Source organism: Pseudophryne corroboree, chromosome 4 (genome assembly GCF_028390025.1).
Source record: "Pseudophryne corroboree isolate aPseCor3 chromosome 4, aPseCor3.hap2, whole genome shotgun sequence".
In the NCBI taxonomy this organism is placed as follows: domain Eukaryota; kingdom Metazoa; phylum Chordata; class Amphibia; order Anura; family Myobatrachidae; genus Pseudophryne; species Pseudophryne corroboree.
The window spans coordinates 328,636,208-328,651,389 of record NC_086447.1 but is presented as its reverse complement, the minus strand read 5'-3'; the positions used below and the strand labels follow the sequence as shown (position 1 = coordinate 328,651,389).

Sequence of the window (15,182 nt, the reverse complement as noted above, 5' to 3'; positions counted from 1 at the left end):
ACCCGCTCAGCGAAGGGATGCAGTGCAGGGAGGCGCTGGGACGGAGAGGCGCTCCCCCTGCTCTGCATTCCTTCCCTGCTGCGCCGTCCTGTCCCCACTGCTGCTGCTGCTGCTGCCAGTGCTGTGTCTGTCACTGTATGACAGGCACTGGCAGCGGGCACCTGCAGCATGAAAAGCTTCCTCCCTCCCTTCCCCTCCCCTCCCCTGTGACAGCGCCGAGTACGGGACACAAGGGGGCGGAGCTACACGGGCCGGAAGTGGGCGGAGCTACACGGACCAGGCTGCTGTACAGAGGGAGACTGGCTTAGGTAAGTGGAGGGTGAGAGAGAACTTGAAGTGTGTATGTGACGTGTGTGTATATGGTGGGTGTATATATGTGTGAAGTGTGTGTGTGTGTGTGTGTGTGTGTGTGTGTGTGTGTGTGTGTGTGTGAGGTATGTCTGTGCGCGCGCTTTATGGACGCTACTACTGGGGGGGCATTACATGTAAGAACGCTACTACTACTGGGAGGGGCATTACATATAAGGACGCTATTACTACAGGGGTGCACTACGTATAAGGACGCTACTACTACTGGCGGGGCATTACGTATAAGGACGCTACTACTACTGTGGGGGGCATTACGTATAAGAACGCTACTACTATTGGGGGGCATTACGTATAAGGACACTACTACTACTGTGGGGGGCATTACGTATAAGAACGCTACTACTACTGGGGGGCATTACGTATAAGGACGCTACTACTGTGGGGGGCATTACGTATAAGGACGCTACTACTACTGGGGGTGCACTACGTATAAGGACGCTACTACTACTGTGGGGGGCATTACGTATAAGGTCGCTACTACTACTGGGGGCATTACGTATAAGAACGCTACTACTACTGGGGGTGCACTACGTATAAGGACGCTACTACTACTGGGTGGCATTTTGTATAAGGATGCTACTATTACTGGGGTGCATTACATATAAGGACGCTACTACTACGGGTGGGGCATTACGTATAAGATTAATAAGATTGTACTACATTGTGGCATAAGTTTAAATGGGGGTACTACTGTGTGGCCATGCCCCTTACTTGTGAGACCACAACCCTTTTCCCGGCGCGCGCTAAAGGAATATTGGAGGGCGCAAATTTATAGTTTGCAGGGGGGCGCCGAACACCCTAGCACCGGCCCTGTCTAAAAGTATAGTGAATCACAACCGATGGTTGCTATGGTGATCCGAGGCTGCATCCTCAGATACAGTACATGGATATCGCAAATGCTAACAGGAGGCTTCCTCCTATAGATGTCACATTCTGCTTTGGAATGTTAATGCAGCTGTGCAATTCCTTCCAAGGGGGAGATTCAAATGTTTAAAAAGTCAGTTGGGTGTCTGTTTTTTCCTATCTAATAGACAGGGAGAAACAGACACCCAACCGACTTTTCAAACATTTGAATCTCCCCCCAAGCATGAATCAGACCTTCTATATGGCACAGCAGACCACTTGTAGTGCGCCATTATAAATAAAATGTACTATACTGTAATTCATATTGTGCAGAGATTATTTTTGTTATAATTTACATCTGCCCTTGTTACATTTGAATTTACTGTCTAAATTCCCTATCATTCTAACACATAAGAGAGTTTTTTTAATTGCAGTCTTTATATAAGTATTATTCATCAAACAGGGATGCTGCGATTATCTGAATTTTAAATGCATCCATCTCAGCAGATATTTAAAAAGAATTGGCAGAATTCTGTTTATTTTAGATGCGATAATTAAGGAGCACCCAATGTTGCAATTCAATTGTTTTGGGTACCCTTTAATTATCGCGCTTATCATGGTTTATTAGACCAGGTTTAGCTGCATAAAGCAGCTAAACCTCACTAAACTAGTTGGCGCAATGCAAAAAGTGCTGTTTGGACTCTTAAACAAGACAATTTTAATTTATTTAAGCTTACCACCTCAAGAGGCTGCAAGCTGAAATGCCTTTGTTTCTAGTGATTTTAATCTTCTAATCAATAGAACTTACAGTAAAATGAGTTTTTGTTGGTGAGAAAGGTCATTTCATAAATCCTGTATTTGCACCATCCAGAGCCCAGTTTTTATGTTCACCAGCGACATTTTTGTAACATAAGTTTGTGGTGCGCTTTGTGGATGAAGTATACATGCTATAATTTAGCATAGTTTCAGTGTATTCTCGATAGGCATAAAGGTTGTTAGATTGTGAAATGTAAAGTACAGTAACATGTTGTTCAAATTGTAGTGGTGTCACCACTGGCCATTCTATAACTTCAAGCGGCACTGTCTGGATAATACCACTAAACGATGAACTTTGATGTGTAAACTTTTTTCTACATATGTGTCCTTACTCGTTGTTGCTGTATATAGCATTGTGTCCCATTGCTGCCACAGTTCATATGCATTGCAGTACAGCATTCCCTTCTGTAGAATGCTGCAGCCGCCGACTCCCCCATAGCAGTGCATGGTAAAACAAGAGCACGCATAGCGGCATAGGCATGTACACCATGCTACAGTGCGTCGCCCGCGATGCGTATGCTGGTTTGCCTTGGGGTACGTCAAAAAGATCCTGCTTTTATGTTGTGCATTCAACAGAGTCAGTGTGTATAAAAGACATCTTTAAATAATATCACCAACCCGCTGTGTCACTTTTTTTATTTAAGTTGCAACGTCTCTGGTTTTCATTTAAAAGTGTAATTTACCAAGGAGGAAATGCTATGTTGTGCTTTCGTTTATATATATATATTACATCTGAACCCTCTTGATGTGTCTTGTACAATTTATTCATAGCAGCAGTTGTGTTATGCTCAATAATGTCTTTTGAGATATTCCATGCAGCATTCTTCACATGCAGTTTATCTAACCCTAGACCTATTCAGAAAACAGGTACAGCTTTTCTAAACAGGCTTTGAAAATACCACCTAAACCACAGCTGTACGTACTGTATACGTGCTGCTGTAAATAAACTATTACTGGCTTGTGCTTTATAATATAAAGCATTGGCCCTTATTCCGAGTTGTTCGCTCGCTAGCTGCTTTTAGCAGCAGTGCAAATGCTAAGCCGCCGCCCTCTGGGAGTGTATCTTAGCTTAGCAGAAGTGCGAAAGAAAGGATTGCAGCGCTGCTACAAAAAAAGATTGTGCAGTTTCTGAGCAGCTCGAGACTTACTCCTAGCTTGCGATCACTTCAGACTGTTTAGTTCCTGTTTTGACGTCACAAACACGCCCTGCGTTCACCCAACCACGCCTGCGTTTTTCCAGGCACACCCGCGTTTGTATCTGACACGCCTGCGTTTTAACACACACTCCCCGAAAAAGGTCTGTTACCACCCAGAAACGCCCTCTTCCTGTCAATCACTCTGCGGTCAGCAGTGCGACTGAAAAGCGTTGCTAGACCTTGTGTGAAACTACATCAGCTTTTGTGAAAGTATGTCACGCGTGCGCATTGCGCACCATACGCATGCGCATTGCGCACCATACGCATGCGCATAAGTGCCGTTTTTTAGCCTGATCACTACGATGCGAATGAAAGCAGCTAGCGATCACCTCGGAATGAGGGCCATAGAGTGTTGGATAACCATATTTTTTAATAGCAGCCATTCTGACTATTAAATAAAAATCTGTGTTGTTTCGTCTAAAGTGTAGTTCCAGAATCACTTTCCCAAACTTCAATACAATGGGGGTCATTCCGACCCGCTCGCACGCAGCGGTTCAAACTGGTTGGAAATGCGCATGCACGGTGGACACATTGCGCATGCGCGTCGTTGATATTCGGCAATTTCAGCTCTTCTGCGCATGCAATTGCAGTCCAAGTCCCGGTGACGGGTAGAAACTGGGCATTGACGCAGTGTTTGTAGGCATTGACACGTCGTTCGGGGGCCTCGGTCTGGACAACTACAACTCGTGATGAATTAGGCCCATTGTTTGCAGCTTTGTGCATGTTAAAGAAAATCACTACTGTATGTTACATACAACTGCTACAAGCACAGTAATAACCACTGCAGTACATGTGCAATACAAGTGACAATCTTCTCTAAAACCATGGGAGGTTCATTTAAGATAAATGTGAAATACAGCCAGCAGGTAACTGTCATGCCAACTGTCTCACACTGCTGGTAAATGCACAGAAAAGAGAGCCTACAGTAGCTACTTTATTATTGGCAGATGTGTATGCTGCTGCTTTAAAATATCCCACACTGTTTTACCACCAGTAGCCTCCATTGTTACTCAGCTACCTTATGTATCAGTGTTTCCCACTTGTCTTAAATTACAGTATAAGCTCTTCTGGGCAGGGCCATTTTACCACGCAAATTTCAATATATTTGATTCTAACTACAATAGAGAAGGAAAATGAGGCTGCGCTGTTAGAGGAAAGAACAGTACCATTCACTATGTGTATAACTTTTAAAAACAATTTATTAAAACAGTAATAACTCTTTAAAATAGCAATATTATGTGCAAGATAAGCCAATTATAAGCAGGAAATGATTTAGCCAATTATATTGGATGGATAAAGTTTACCCCTGGAGACGATTCAGGACTGATGTTTTGTGTTCTCTAGGATCCGTTCCACATTTTGTCCATAGATATTATGTCCAGTAAATTCCACTGTAGAGAGTCCCTTTCAGATGGTATTGTAGAGAGTCCAAATTAGAATTCCATATGCCGCTAGAGGGTTGGTGCAAATCCCATGTATGGTGGGTACCTCATGCGTTGCGAAGATAGGATGGTGCCTCTCTAGGACTCCACTGGATGTCTGGTACGTGATATGGGCTGGTTCGGGTCCGGTTCAAGATTGTCCTGTTCCAAGTGTAAATGCCTTCCAAGGGTAAATGTCTGACGCGTTTCGCTGCATAAACCTTGCAGCTTTTACCTTTGAAAAAGCTGCAAGGTTTATGCAGCGAAACGCGTCAGGCATTTACCCTTGGAAGGCATTTACACTTGGAACAGGACAATCTTGAACCGGACCCGAACCAGCCCATATCACGTACCAGACATCCAGTGGAGTCCTAGAGAGGCACCATCCTATCTCCGCAACGCATGAGGTACCCACCATACATGGGATTTGCACCAACCCTCTAGCGGCATATGGAATTCTAATTTGGACTCTCTACAATACCATCTGAAAGGGACTCTCTACAGTGGAATTTACTGGACATAATATCTATGGACAAAATGTGGAACGGATCCTAGAGAACACAAAACATCAGTCCTGAATCGTCTCCAGGGGTAAACTTTATCCATCCAATATAATTGGCTAAATCATTTCCTGCTTATAATTGGCTTATCTTGCACATAATATTGCTATTTTAAAGAGTTATTACTGTTTTAATAAATTGTTTTTAAAAGTTATACACATAGTGAATGGTACTGTTCTTTCCTCTAACAGCGCAGCCTCATTTTCCTTCTCTATTGGTATCACACAGGGAGTGACTTCCCTAAAAATTGGCTGCTGCTTAGCCAAGCACCTCGCCTCATAGCGCCCGAATACCCTAGGGTACTTTTTTTCCGATTCTAACTACAACCCTGATTTGTCTTATAAAGGCTTTCAAAAAAATAAATATATATCATAATTTAATTGGAAACTTGCTTGTCTTAAAAGCACCTCATTTCATCCAAATGCTATTCATATTCTTTTAATACATTTTATTCTAGCTGAAATATATTTTTTTTTATTTAATATAAATAGATACCACAATATATGTGGCTGACTTTATTTTAATATATGGCAAAAATGAATAAATCCTGGGATGTATATAACGTAGAAAAAATACACGTCAACCAAGCATAGTATTGCCATTTATTGATCATGTTGCATCTTGAGCATGTAGTTCAATTTGGGAATCTTACTGCAAGACAGACAGAGGTCAAAGGGGGTCAGAGGTGAAAGACCTTACTACTAAAGAAAATATAAAGGTTACATTATTAAGGTAAGTGCCTTAAACGTGACCTAGTTAATATCTATCTATCTATCTATCTATCTATCTATCTATCTATCTATCTATCTATCTATCTATCTAGTGAAAGATACGGTTAATGAGGTCTATACAGGAAACAAGGGGTCATGGATTGTGTAAGGTTTTAACATTAGCAGAGGATGGTATTTTTTCTTACTATAGAGAATGTGCTATGCTTTGGAATCTCTTATTACAGTGGTTTCCAAACTTTGTTTGAATCACAGCACCCTAGAATATCAGATTTTTTTTCACGGCACCCCTAGGCCAAAAATTTCTTATTGAGAAATTTAGAAAGAAATATTACATTAAGTAGATCGCGTTTATATGTCATCCTTAGGGTCAGTTGTGTGGTGAGGGACAAGATTTGCTTCTGTTTGGCCACATATTTATGATTGGCAGCCACCAGCACTGGTTTTGCCTATTATATTGATCATGAATAATTTGAATTGGTCCTGGACCACCAACCCAGGGCACCCCTGCAAGTGTCCCGAGGCACCCCAGGGAGCCACGGCACACAGTTTGGGAACCTCTGTCTTATTACATGAGGTGTTGAGGGGAAATCACTAATTAGATTTAAAATGGGGCTGTCCTTCTTAAATGAAATTTTATATGTAGCAATAATAAATAAAGGACTATTCAGGTGTGATTGATCCTAAAAATATATATGATTGTCATTTTCGGGGATGGGGTGGGGGGTATTATTCTCCTCCTGTGAGCCACAGGACAAAGTACTTTTTCTTTCTTCTGGTATGACATAAATAGAATGTATGAAAGGATGAACTTCATGCATGATTTTTTTTTTTTTTTCAAAGAAAACCTTACTAACAATTTCACTTTAATCTAATTTTGATTAGTTTAAATGTTTTCACTAAGCTGAGATTACCTGCTGCAACCTGCTGATTCTTGAATTTTTGTCTTGACTTGTTTGATACTTTGGCATAGAATAGATTCCTCTTACTCCCGAGCTCTTGTCTTCTTTGCATTTCACTGTGGATCGCATCCTTTAGACTTATTGAGGAAAATTCAATTTCAGATGGGAAATAAAAAAAATAAAAACAAATTACCACAGGTTTTTGCTACTCAATTAAAGGACTGAAAAAAGAGAAGCAGTGATCTCCATACAATTGACTGAGTCTTTTTTCTCGCACCCCCAGAGAAAGTCTGATTTTTCCTAAAATTGTTATTTTTAGGAAAAATTACCGGGACTTGCTCTGGCACCCCAGCGGCACCCTGAGGACTGATTAAGCAATTGAAAGTTTCCAATTAGCTTAATTAGTCAGTAATTACTCACTTTCTGAAGCGGTGACTTCTCCTCCAATGTCAAGACTCCTGCAGCAGCGGTGAGTATGTGGGTGTTGTGTGTGTGTGTGTGTGTGTGTGTGTGTGTGAGAGCCCTTGTGTATGTGTGACCACTCCGGAGGCAGCAGCTGGGAGAACTACATCTCACAGCAGCCACCTCCCCTCCCAGCAGCCCCAGAACCTCCCAGTTGCCCCAGTATATAAAGATGAGGGGGAGACCACCAGGAGCCTCTAAGACCACCAGAGCTCACCGGATGGGTGAGTATCATCTTTTTTTATATTACTCGAGTCAGAAGTATTTAAAAATTGGGTGTGAGATCTGCAAGGTTTTTTACACACCTCGTGCCCTGATGAATTCCCTCTTCATGGACTCCAAGTCCCAGTTTCATACCAGTTAACCTTGCAGATCAGGTGTAGGGTGTGGAGGCATTGCTACATCACAATCAGGGCATGTCTAGTAATTTGTAAAGCAAAAGGTGCCTTTTAGCCATCTTCACTAACTCCAAACACCTGTTTATTGTTGAGTGACACAGTGTGACACCTGTGCACTGCTGATCTGCTAAGCATAGCAGTGAATTCAATACACCTCCCAGTCTTTCCACTGTGTGATAGATATGGCCATGGGTGGGGCATTGGGGCAAGCCCTCAAAATTAGAGTTCCCCACTTGCCAGTGGTGACACTATTTCCAGGGCTGCAGGACATTGTACTCACATCAGTATAGTTGCAGGACATTACTCCTAGGTCTGCAGGACATATCAAAGTCTGACACTAGTATAGCTGCAGGACATTGCACTAACCCAATCATAGGTGCAGGGCATTGCACTCACACAAGTATAGCTGCAGAACCTTGCAATCACATCAGTATAGCTGCAGGACATTTCTCTCAGGTCAGCAAGACATTGCATTTTGTGACTGCAGGACATTACTCCCAGAGATGCAGGAAATTGCATTCACATCAGAAGGGCTGTTGAACATTGCACACACACAAGTATGACTGCAGGACATTACATCTAAAGGCTACAGGACATTGCATTCACCACTTGTTGAAGCTATTCCAGTACACAGTGTGAATCTCCGCAGACATCACCCACTCAGATGCAGAGGAGTAGCAGCTCCATGTCTCTCCTGGCCAGCATCCTCCAGTAAAGGATGGAAGCATGTCTGTGCCCTGAATGGCTGAGTGACTGTGTATCATTCAGCCAATAGGAGCATGGTTATGCAAACAGCACTGAGGAAGGAGTTTCCTGCACCTTCCTTAGTGTTACAGGTACATAGTAGCAACTGTCACAGAAAAGTGATGACCCATGTAGTTTGGCAGTAATATAGGGACCAGCCCACCCCTGTATGGGCCCCATCCTCCAATGGTAGTTGATGGAGCTCCAAAGCAGGGTGCCCAGCTGGGATTTACCTTGCCCCAAGCAAGCCAACCTGGCCATTTTCCAGGTGATAAGGGCATCTGCAGTAAAGATTTGTTGCTGGGAACATGGCAGGCACCATGTTTCTGGAGACCTGCATATGTACAATATAGCTTAGTCGCTGGGAACCTGGTGGGTGTAATGTTTCCAGAGAACTGCATATGCGCAAAGTCTACTGCACTGCAGAGAAGAAGGGGCCCACACAGAGTGTGCACACAGGCCCCATCCTCTCTTAAATCGCCCCTGATTATTACTGTACACCTCAACAAGTTGGTGAGGAATTTCAGCTTCTGATGTGCCCTTTAGATGCAGAAATCTAATTACAATATGCACTTCAAAGTTTGACCATGTTTCTGTCAGCCCCGCCAGTTTACACCTGATGTTGGGACAGTATGACTGATATCTATGAGGGAAAGCAGTGGTCTACCTGCTCTGGCCTGGTGGCAAATTTGAATGAAATAGAGAACATAGCACACGTGAGATGTCTTACTACAGATGAATCTAAGCTCAATTCTGCTGACAGCAGCGGCAAATGTGTCTTCTTTGCTGTGACTAGTGTGCCTTAGAATGCTCACAGGCACTGCATAGACACCCACGATCCTTAAGATCGCATGTGCACCTGCTCCTGTGGCTGAGTTGTACACAGGTACAAATAATCGCACCCGTGATTCATGCGCACAGTTGCAAAATAAATGAGGGATGAGGACACATCTGTACCTTACTTACTGAACCACCCTTCTATTTATTAATGTATCGGATTTTCATACTGTTTTCCCTATAAGATTGATGTAATTACATAACTGTTTACTTACCTATAATATAGTTGTTCAATGGATGAATTCCAATGTAAAGTATCAGGAAATAATTAGCTTTTTCTGCTGAGAACACTAGGAGAGAAGAGTTCCTGCAAAATAAAACAAAATCCTTGTTGTTTAAACTTATTGCAATGGGCGGGATGTATCAAAAGAATTCAGGGTTTATCACTCAGGAGTCCTTCTACACATGCACTGGTCAATGCGTGAATTGCATGTGGGGGGGGGGGGATTGTTGATCCAAGCTAGCCTCCTAATACATTTTAAAGATCATTTATTAGCTTCAGGTGGGTGCACATGGGAAGATAATGTATCCATGTACCTGCTCCAGGTAACTGATCTTCTAATAGATTAAGAATCTATAATATCAGTGCATAGTCTGGACCCTGACATTAGAGGAGGGGTAGGGGCCTTCAGGCACTAAGGCTCTCCAGGATTTAACCTTTACTCCTGTGTCAGTGTATACTACAAGGCAGTCTTAACAGCAGTGTAGGCCCCTGGGCAAAGTTATGCACCTACCCTTCCTCCAGCGGTAGGGGTGGGGGGTGCTATCAGTGGCAGCTTTGATGTCCCGCGGGCGGCAGAGTTGTTCTATCTTCCTCTTAGCATGTAGGACATGGAGCAGTAATTTCTGCTAATTACTCCTTTACTCCACAGATCGTGGGAGATGGGGCGGGAGGGAGAACACTAAACTGTAAAAGGGAGCATTGGGCTGAATGAAGGGCCCCAGGTACATGACTTCCAGGGTGGTAGGGGGTGTTTAATACACAGGGGAGGGGTGGATAGTGGAGTGGGCTTAATAGTCATCATTTTCTGGTGGGAGGACCGCTTGCTTGACTCCAGATATCTTGTACCCCTGGAAAAAGGGGACCTTCCGCTATCAACCTAATCCCTTTATACTCCTGGGGCCCTTAGACAACTGCCCATTTAGCCTATATGAAAAGATGGCACTAGTACACTGGTATATTAATAACTGATATCAGCCAGAATCACCATGTATAAATGTGGAGATAGGCCTATAACTTCATTTAGTGAGGAGAGTCATGTTACAGTACCGTTACCTTGAATAATCAATTAGAATAGGTAATTATGTTTAGAGATGAGCGGGTTTGGTAACAGAACCCACCCAAACTTTGCGATTCGAGCCGGGATCTGAGACCGGCTCGGGTTTTCCCATCAGTCTCAATGACGTCATTGAGGCAAAACGCCATTATCCCGCTGTCGGATTCTCATGGGTTTTGGATTCTATATACAGTAGGTCCCTGTGCATTGGTGCCATCTTCACTCTGACATTGGAAAGTGTACTGGACGGATGTGTCCATCTCAGTACTGTGTGGCATAGCGTGGGTGGGGGTGTTGTATCTTAAAAAGGAGTTCTCTGTGTAATGTATTTAAAAGAGGTGCTGGCTCTATCTGCTGTATCAGAAAGGGGTGCTTTCACTCTGCCTGTATCTGAAAAAGGGGTGCTCTGCCTGCTATATCTGAAATGGGTGATCTGTCCATCCATCCTGGGGCTCTGCGCCAGTGTAAAATTATTATTATTATTATTATTATTATACCTTATTTAGATGGCGCAACAAGGGGGGGTGCTCTCTGTCTGCTGTATTTGAAAGGGGTGCTCTCTCTGGCAGCTGTATCTAAAAAAGAGGTGCTCTCTGTCTGCAGTATCTGAAAAAAGGGGTGCTCTCTGTCTGCTGTATTTGAAAGGGGTGCTGTCTCGGTCAGCTGTAACTGAAAAATGGGTGGTCTGCCTGCTATATCTGAAAGGGGTGATCTGTCCATCCATCCAGGGGCTCTGCCCCAGTGTAAAATTATCATTATTATTATCATTATTATTATTATTATTATTATTATTATTATCCCTTATTTATATGGCGCCACAAGGGATCCGCAGCGCCCATTACACAGTACAAAATCAACTTAGCAAACAAGAAAACAGCACTTACCGTTCAAGACAATATAGGACAGGTATGGAAAACCAGGAGTTAGGTGCCATCAAAGGGAGTATGGAGTATAAGATAGTGTAAGTACGAAAAGGAAAGGCACATGACGAGGCCCTGCTCTTGTGGCTTACAGTCTAAAAGATTAAAATAATAAAAGCTAAAAACAAAAAGTAAAAAATTATAATGATAAAATATATATACAGTATATATATTTTTTATTTGTGCTGTACCCCAGTGTACTATACAATTTTTATTTTATTTTCATAAGTACAGTACTTTGACACTGCTGGTCAGACCGCAGTATATTATTTCCTACTCATACATGTATTGTGTGATGCTGTCGGTGTAGTCAACTGCAGTGTGTAATTATTATTATTATTATTATTATTATTATTATTATAATATACATTTCTGACTCATTTGTGTGACGCTGTCGGGGAAGTCAACCAGTGTGTAATTATTATTATTATATACATTTCTGACTCATTTGTGCAATGCTGTCTGTGAAGTCAACCGCAGTGTGCAATTATTATTATACTGTATACATTTCTTTGACTAATTTGTGCGACACTGTCGGGGAAGTCAACCACAGTATGTAACTATTATATACAGTACATTTGTGACTAATTTGTACGATGCTTTCAGAAAAGGTCATCCCCACTTTGTGTTGATAGAAATGGGGGATACTACTAGTGCTGAAGCTGCTGCCACTAGTCATGACATTGACATTGCTAGTCCATCAACGTAATCTGCTAAAGCAGATGCCCAGGGGCATAGAGGGCTTAGGCTAGGGTATGCAAAAGCATTTAATTTTAGAGTGGTAAAGAAAAAAAAATCAAAAGGAAAGTTAGCTGCAGAGGTAGTAAGACAAACTGTGCATTCATAATCAGAACCATCAGACATTCTTGAGGAATGTTTAGGGTGTCCGTGTCAGCTGACATTTCTCACACTGTCCTCATAGAGAAGCCTCTTTCACTTCCTTCCACCACTTCTGAACCATCTAAACATGTAGGGAGCAGTACAAGTAAAGATGGTAATGAATCTGCTGAGGAGGACATAATACAAATTGAGGATTTGTGTGTGGACATGGGACATGATGAGGGGGATATGTGTGTACTATTTGACAGTGAGGATATTGATTATGATGTTGTTTGTGTAAGTCAGTCACCAGTGGCTGCAGTTGTTGACCGTGATAAAAAGAAAGCCATGGTGATGCCTGCGCATAAAACCAAAAAAGCCACCTCTTGGGTGTGAAATTATTTTTACTCCAATCCTGACAATGTTTATGAAAGCACCTGCTCCATTTATGAGGCCAAATTTCGTAGAGGTAGGAACATTAACCATCTAGGCACAGCCTTCATGTTACGTCATTTGCGGCAAAGACATGAAATGTATTGTACAAAATAGTAATGAAATTAACACCTCATCATCAACATCCTCAGAGTAATTCTTAACCTTAGGAAGTCCTTCTAAAAAATTGTTTTGTGGGGGCCCAAACAAACCAATCATTTCAACCAGAAGTGACAATCCCTGACGCTAAAATGATTGGTCTGTTAAACTGTGCATGTCATGTTTAATATATACAACAAAAGGGTGGGGGGAGACAATTCCATCTTGCACCTTATTTCTTTGCGTTATGTGCTCTTTGGTGCATTTTTTGGGCATAGTTTATAAAACTGCCATCCTGTCTGCCACTGCAGTGCCACTCCTAGATGTGCCAGGTGTTTGTGCCACCCACTTCTGTCACTTAGCTTAGTCATCCAGCTACCTCAGTGCAACTGTTGGGCCTAAACTGGATGCAAACAATATTGTGAGGTGTTCAAAATAGACTGTAGGAACAAAAACACCCCCAAATTCTGTGATTTTAGCTGTTTTAATTATTTTTTTTAACAAAAATTAGAACCAAAACCAAAATCCAAAACCAAAACACGAAAACAAAACCCAAAACCAAAACACGAAAAATGTCCAGGTGCACATCTCTAATTACTTTTCTGTGCATCACAATTCTTATATATACACACACCATCTGTAAGAATAACATTTTTGCTATATTGCTATAGATATTGGTTACAGTTTTAACTGTGTTTTGTCAATAGGAAATCTTTGGCTACAGAATGAGCGTTCCATGGATTATCCTGTGTGTGATTGGTTACTTTATATCAGGTGGGATTCTTCTGCTGCTGTTCTATTGGAAGCCAGAATGGAGTGTGTGGGCAAACTGTGTCCCATCTTCTTTGGAAAAAGCCAATGTCATTTTGCTAAGATCAACTGTGAGTAGTTAATGTTGCTTCCTGTTCACAGTATGCATTTATTATAAGCAAATTATATAAGTTATAGTATATGCATTTTTGTTATTATTATTATTGTTAGTATGATATTAGTGATGATCTACTGTATCCTGTTGTCTAGGATGAAAGAAAAAAATACACCAGAAAGAAAGTGCGCCGGGTTATTCTGAATGCCTTTAAAGATTCACTTCTGAATGGGTCGGAATGTTCTGCCATCTCTGATAAAAACTCTGTTTTAAATAAAGCTATTAGAAGGCCAGATCTTAAAGTATGTATTCAACGAATTACAGTATTCCCTGAAACTATGCCTGTCACTTTCTTTTGCATTGCCTCAATCAGCCTAGATAACATTTCTGCTGGCAATTTGACTTTTCACATGTACTACTACTTTTATTTTCATTTTTTGGAGAATTATTCTACAAACATGTTACTCTACTTTTGGAACATTCACTTAAAATATGATTTTTATTTTTCATTATATTAACAGGTTAAATTCATTAGAGTGCAGAAAATTCGATATGTGTGGAACTACTCTGAAAAGAAGTTTCAAAACATTGGGTGAGTGTAAAAAACTTAACATCCCATGGAATCAATTTAAAGACATCATTCTGTATGTAGGAATTTTCTAAATCATATACTGTCAGAGACATGGGCCCTCATTCCGAGTTGATCGCTCGCTAGCTGCTTTTAGCAGCAGTGCAAATGCTAAGCCGCCGCCCTCTGGGAGTGTATCTTAGCTCAGCAGAAGTGTGAACGAAAGGTTAGCAGAACTGCTCGTAAAAATTTTCATGCAGTTTCTGAGCAGCTCGAAACCTACTCCTACCTTGCGATCACTTCACTCAGTTTAGTTCCTGCTTTGACGTCACAAACACGCCCTGCGTTCGGCCAGCCACTCCCCCATTTCCCCTGGCATGCCTGCATTTTTACCTGTCACGCCTGCGTTTTTTAGCACACTCCCTGAAAATGGCCAGTTACCACCCAGAAACACCCACTTCCTGTCAATCACTCACCGATCAACACAGCGACAGAAAAGCGTCGCTCGGCCTTGTGTAAAACTGCATAGTTTTGTGTGAAACTACTTCGCGCATGCGTACTGCGGCTCGTACGCATGCGCAAAAATGCCGCTTTTTCACCTAATCGCTGCGCTGCGACCGAAAGCAGCTAGCGATCAACTCGGAATGAGGGCCATAGATAGCAGATACTGTGCCACATTGCAGTATTTACTGACATATTTACAAATCTGACACATGAACTAGCAATCAATGAGTAATGGTTTGAAGATCCTCTATAATTCTGGTATCACTCACTTGGGCAGCAGTGATTGTAGTTACTCCTGTGCTTTCTGTAATTACAGGACTTTGGAGGACGAGCTTTCTTGCTTTAGCATTCATTCAAATTATGCATCTGGTCTGAAAAAGGAAGAGCAAGCAATCAAGTAAACTTAAATATTTGAAAATACT

The 15,182-nt window shown here is 42.0% G+C and overlaps 1 protein-coding gene across 1 annotated transcript in view; it reads left to right on the top strand.

The window, feature by feature from the left end:
- Positions 1-249: 249 nt before the first annotated feature.
- Positions 250-15,182, top strand: part of LOC134909485 (probable cation-transporting ATPase 13A5) — a 109,233-nt gene continuing 94,300 nt past the window's right edge. The window contains exons 1-5 of the mRNA XM_063916409.1: positions 250-308; positions 13,531-13,704; positions 13,844-13,990; positions 14,210-14,280; positions 15,077-15,157. Coding sequence (XP_063772479.1) covers positions 13,549-13,704; positions 13,844-13,990; positions 14,210-14,280; positions 15,077-15,157 — 455 coding nt within the window. The 5' untranslated portion in view covers positions 250-308; positions 13,531-13,548. The remainder of the gene's footprint in view (positions 309-13,530; positions 13,705-13,843; positions 13,991-14,209; positions 14,281-15,076; positions 15,158-15,182) is intronic.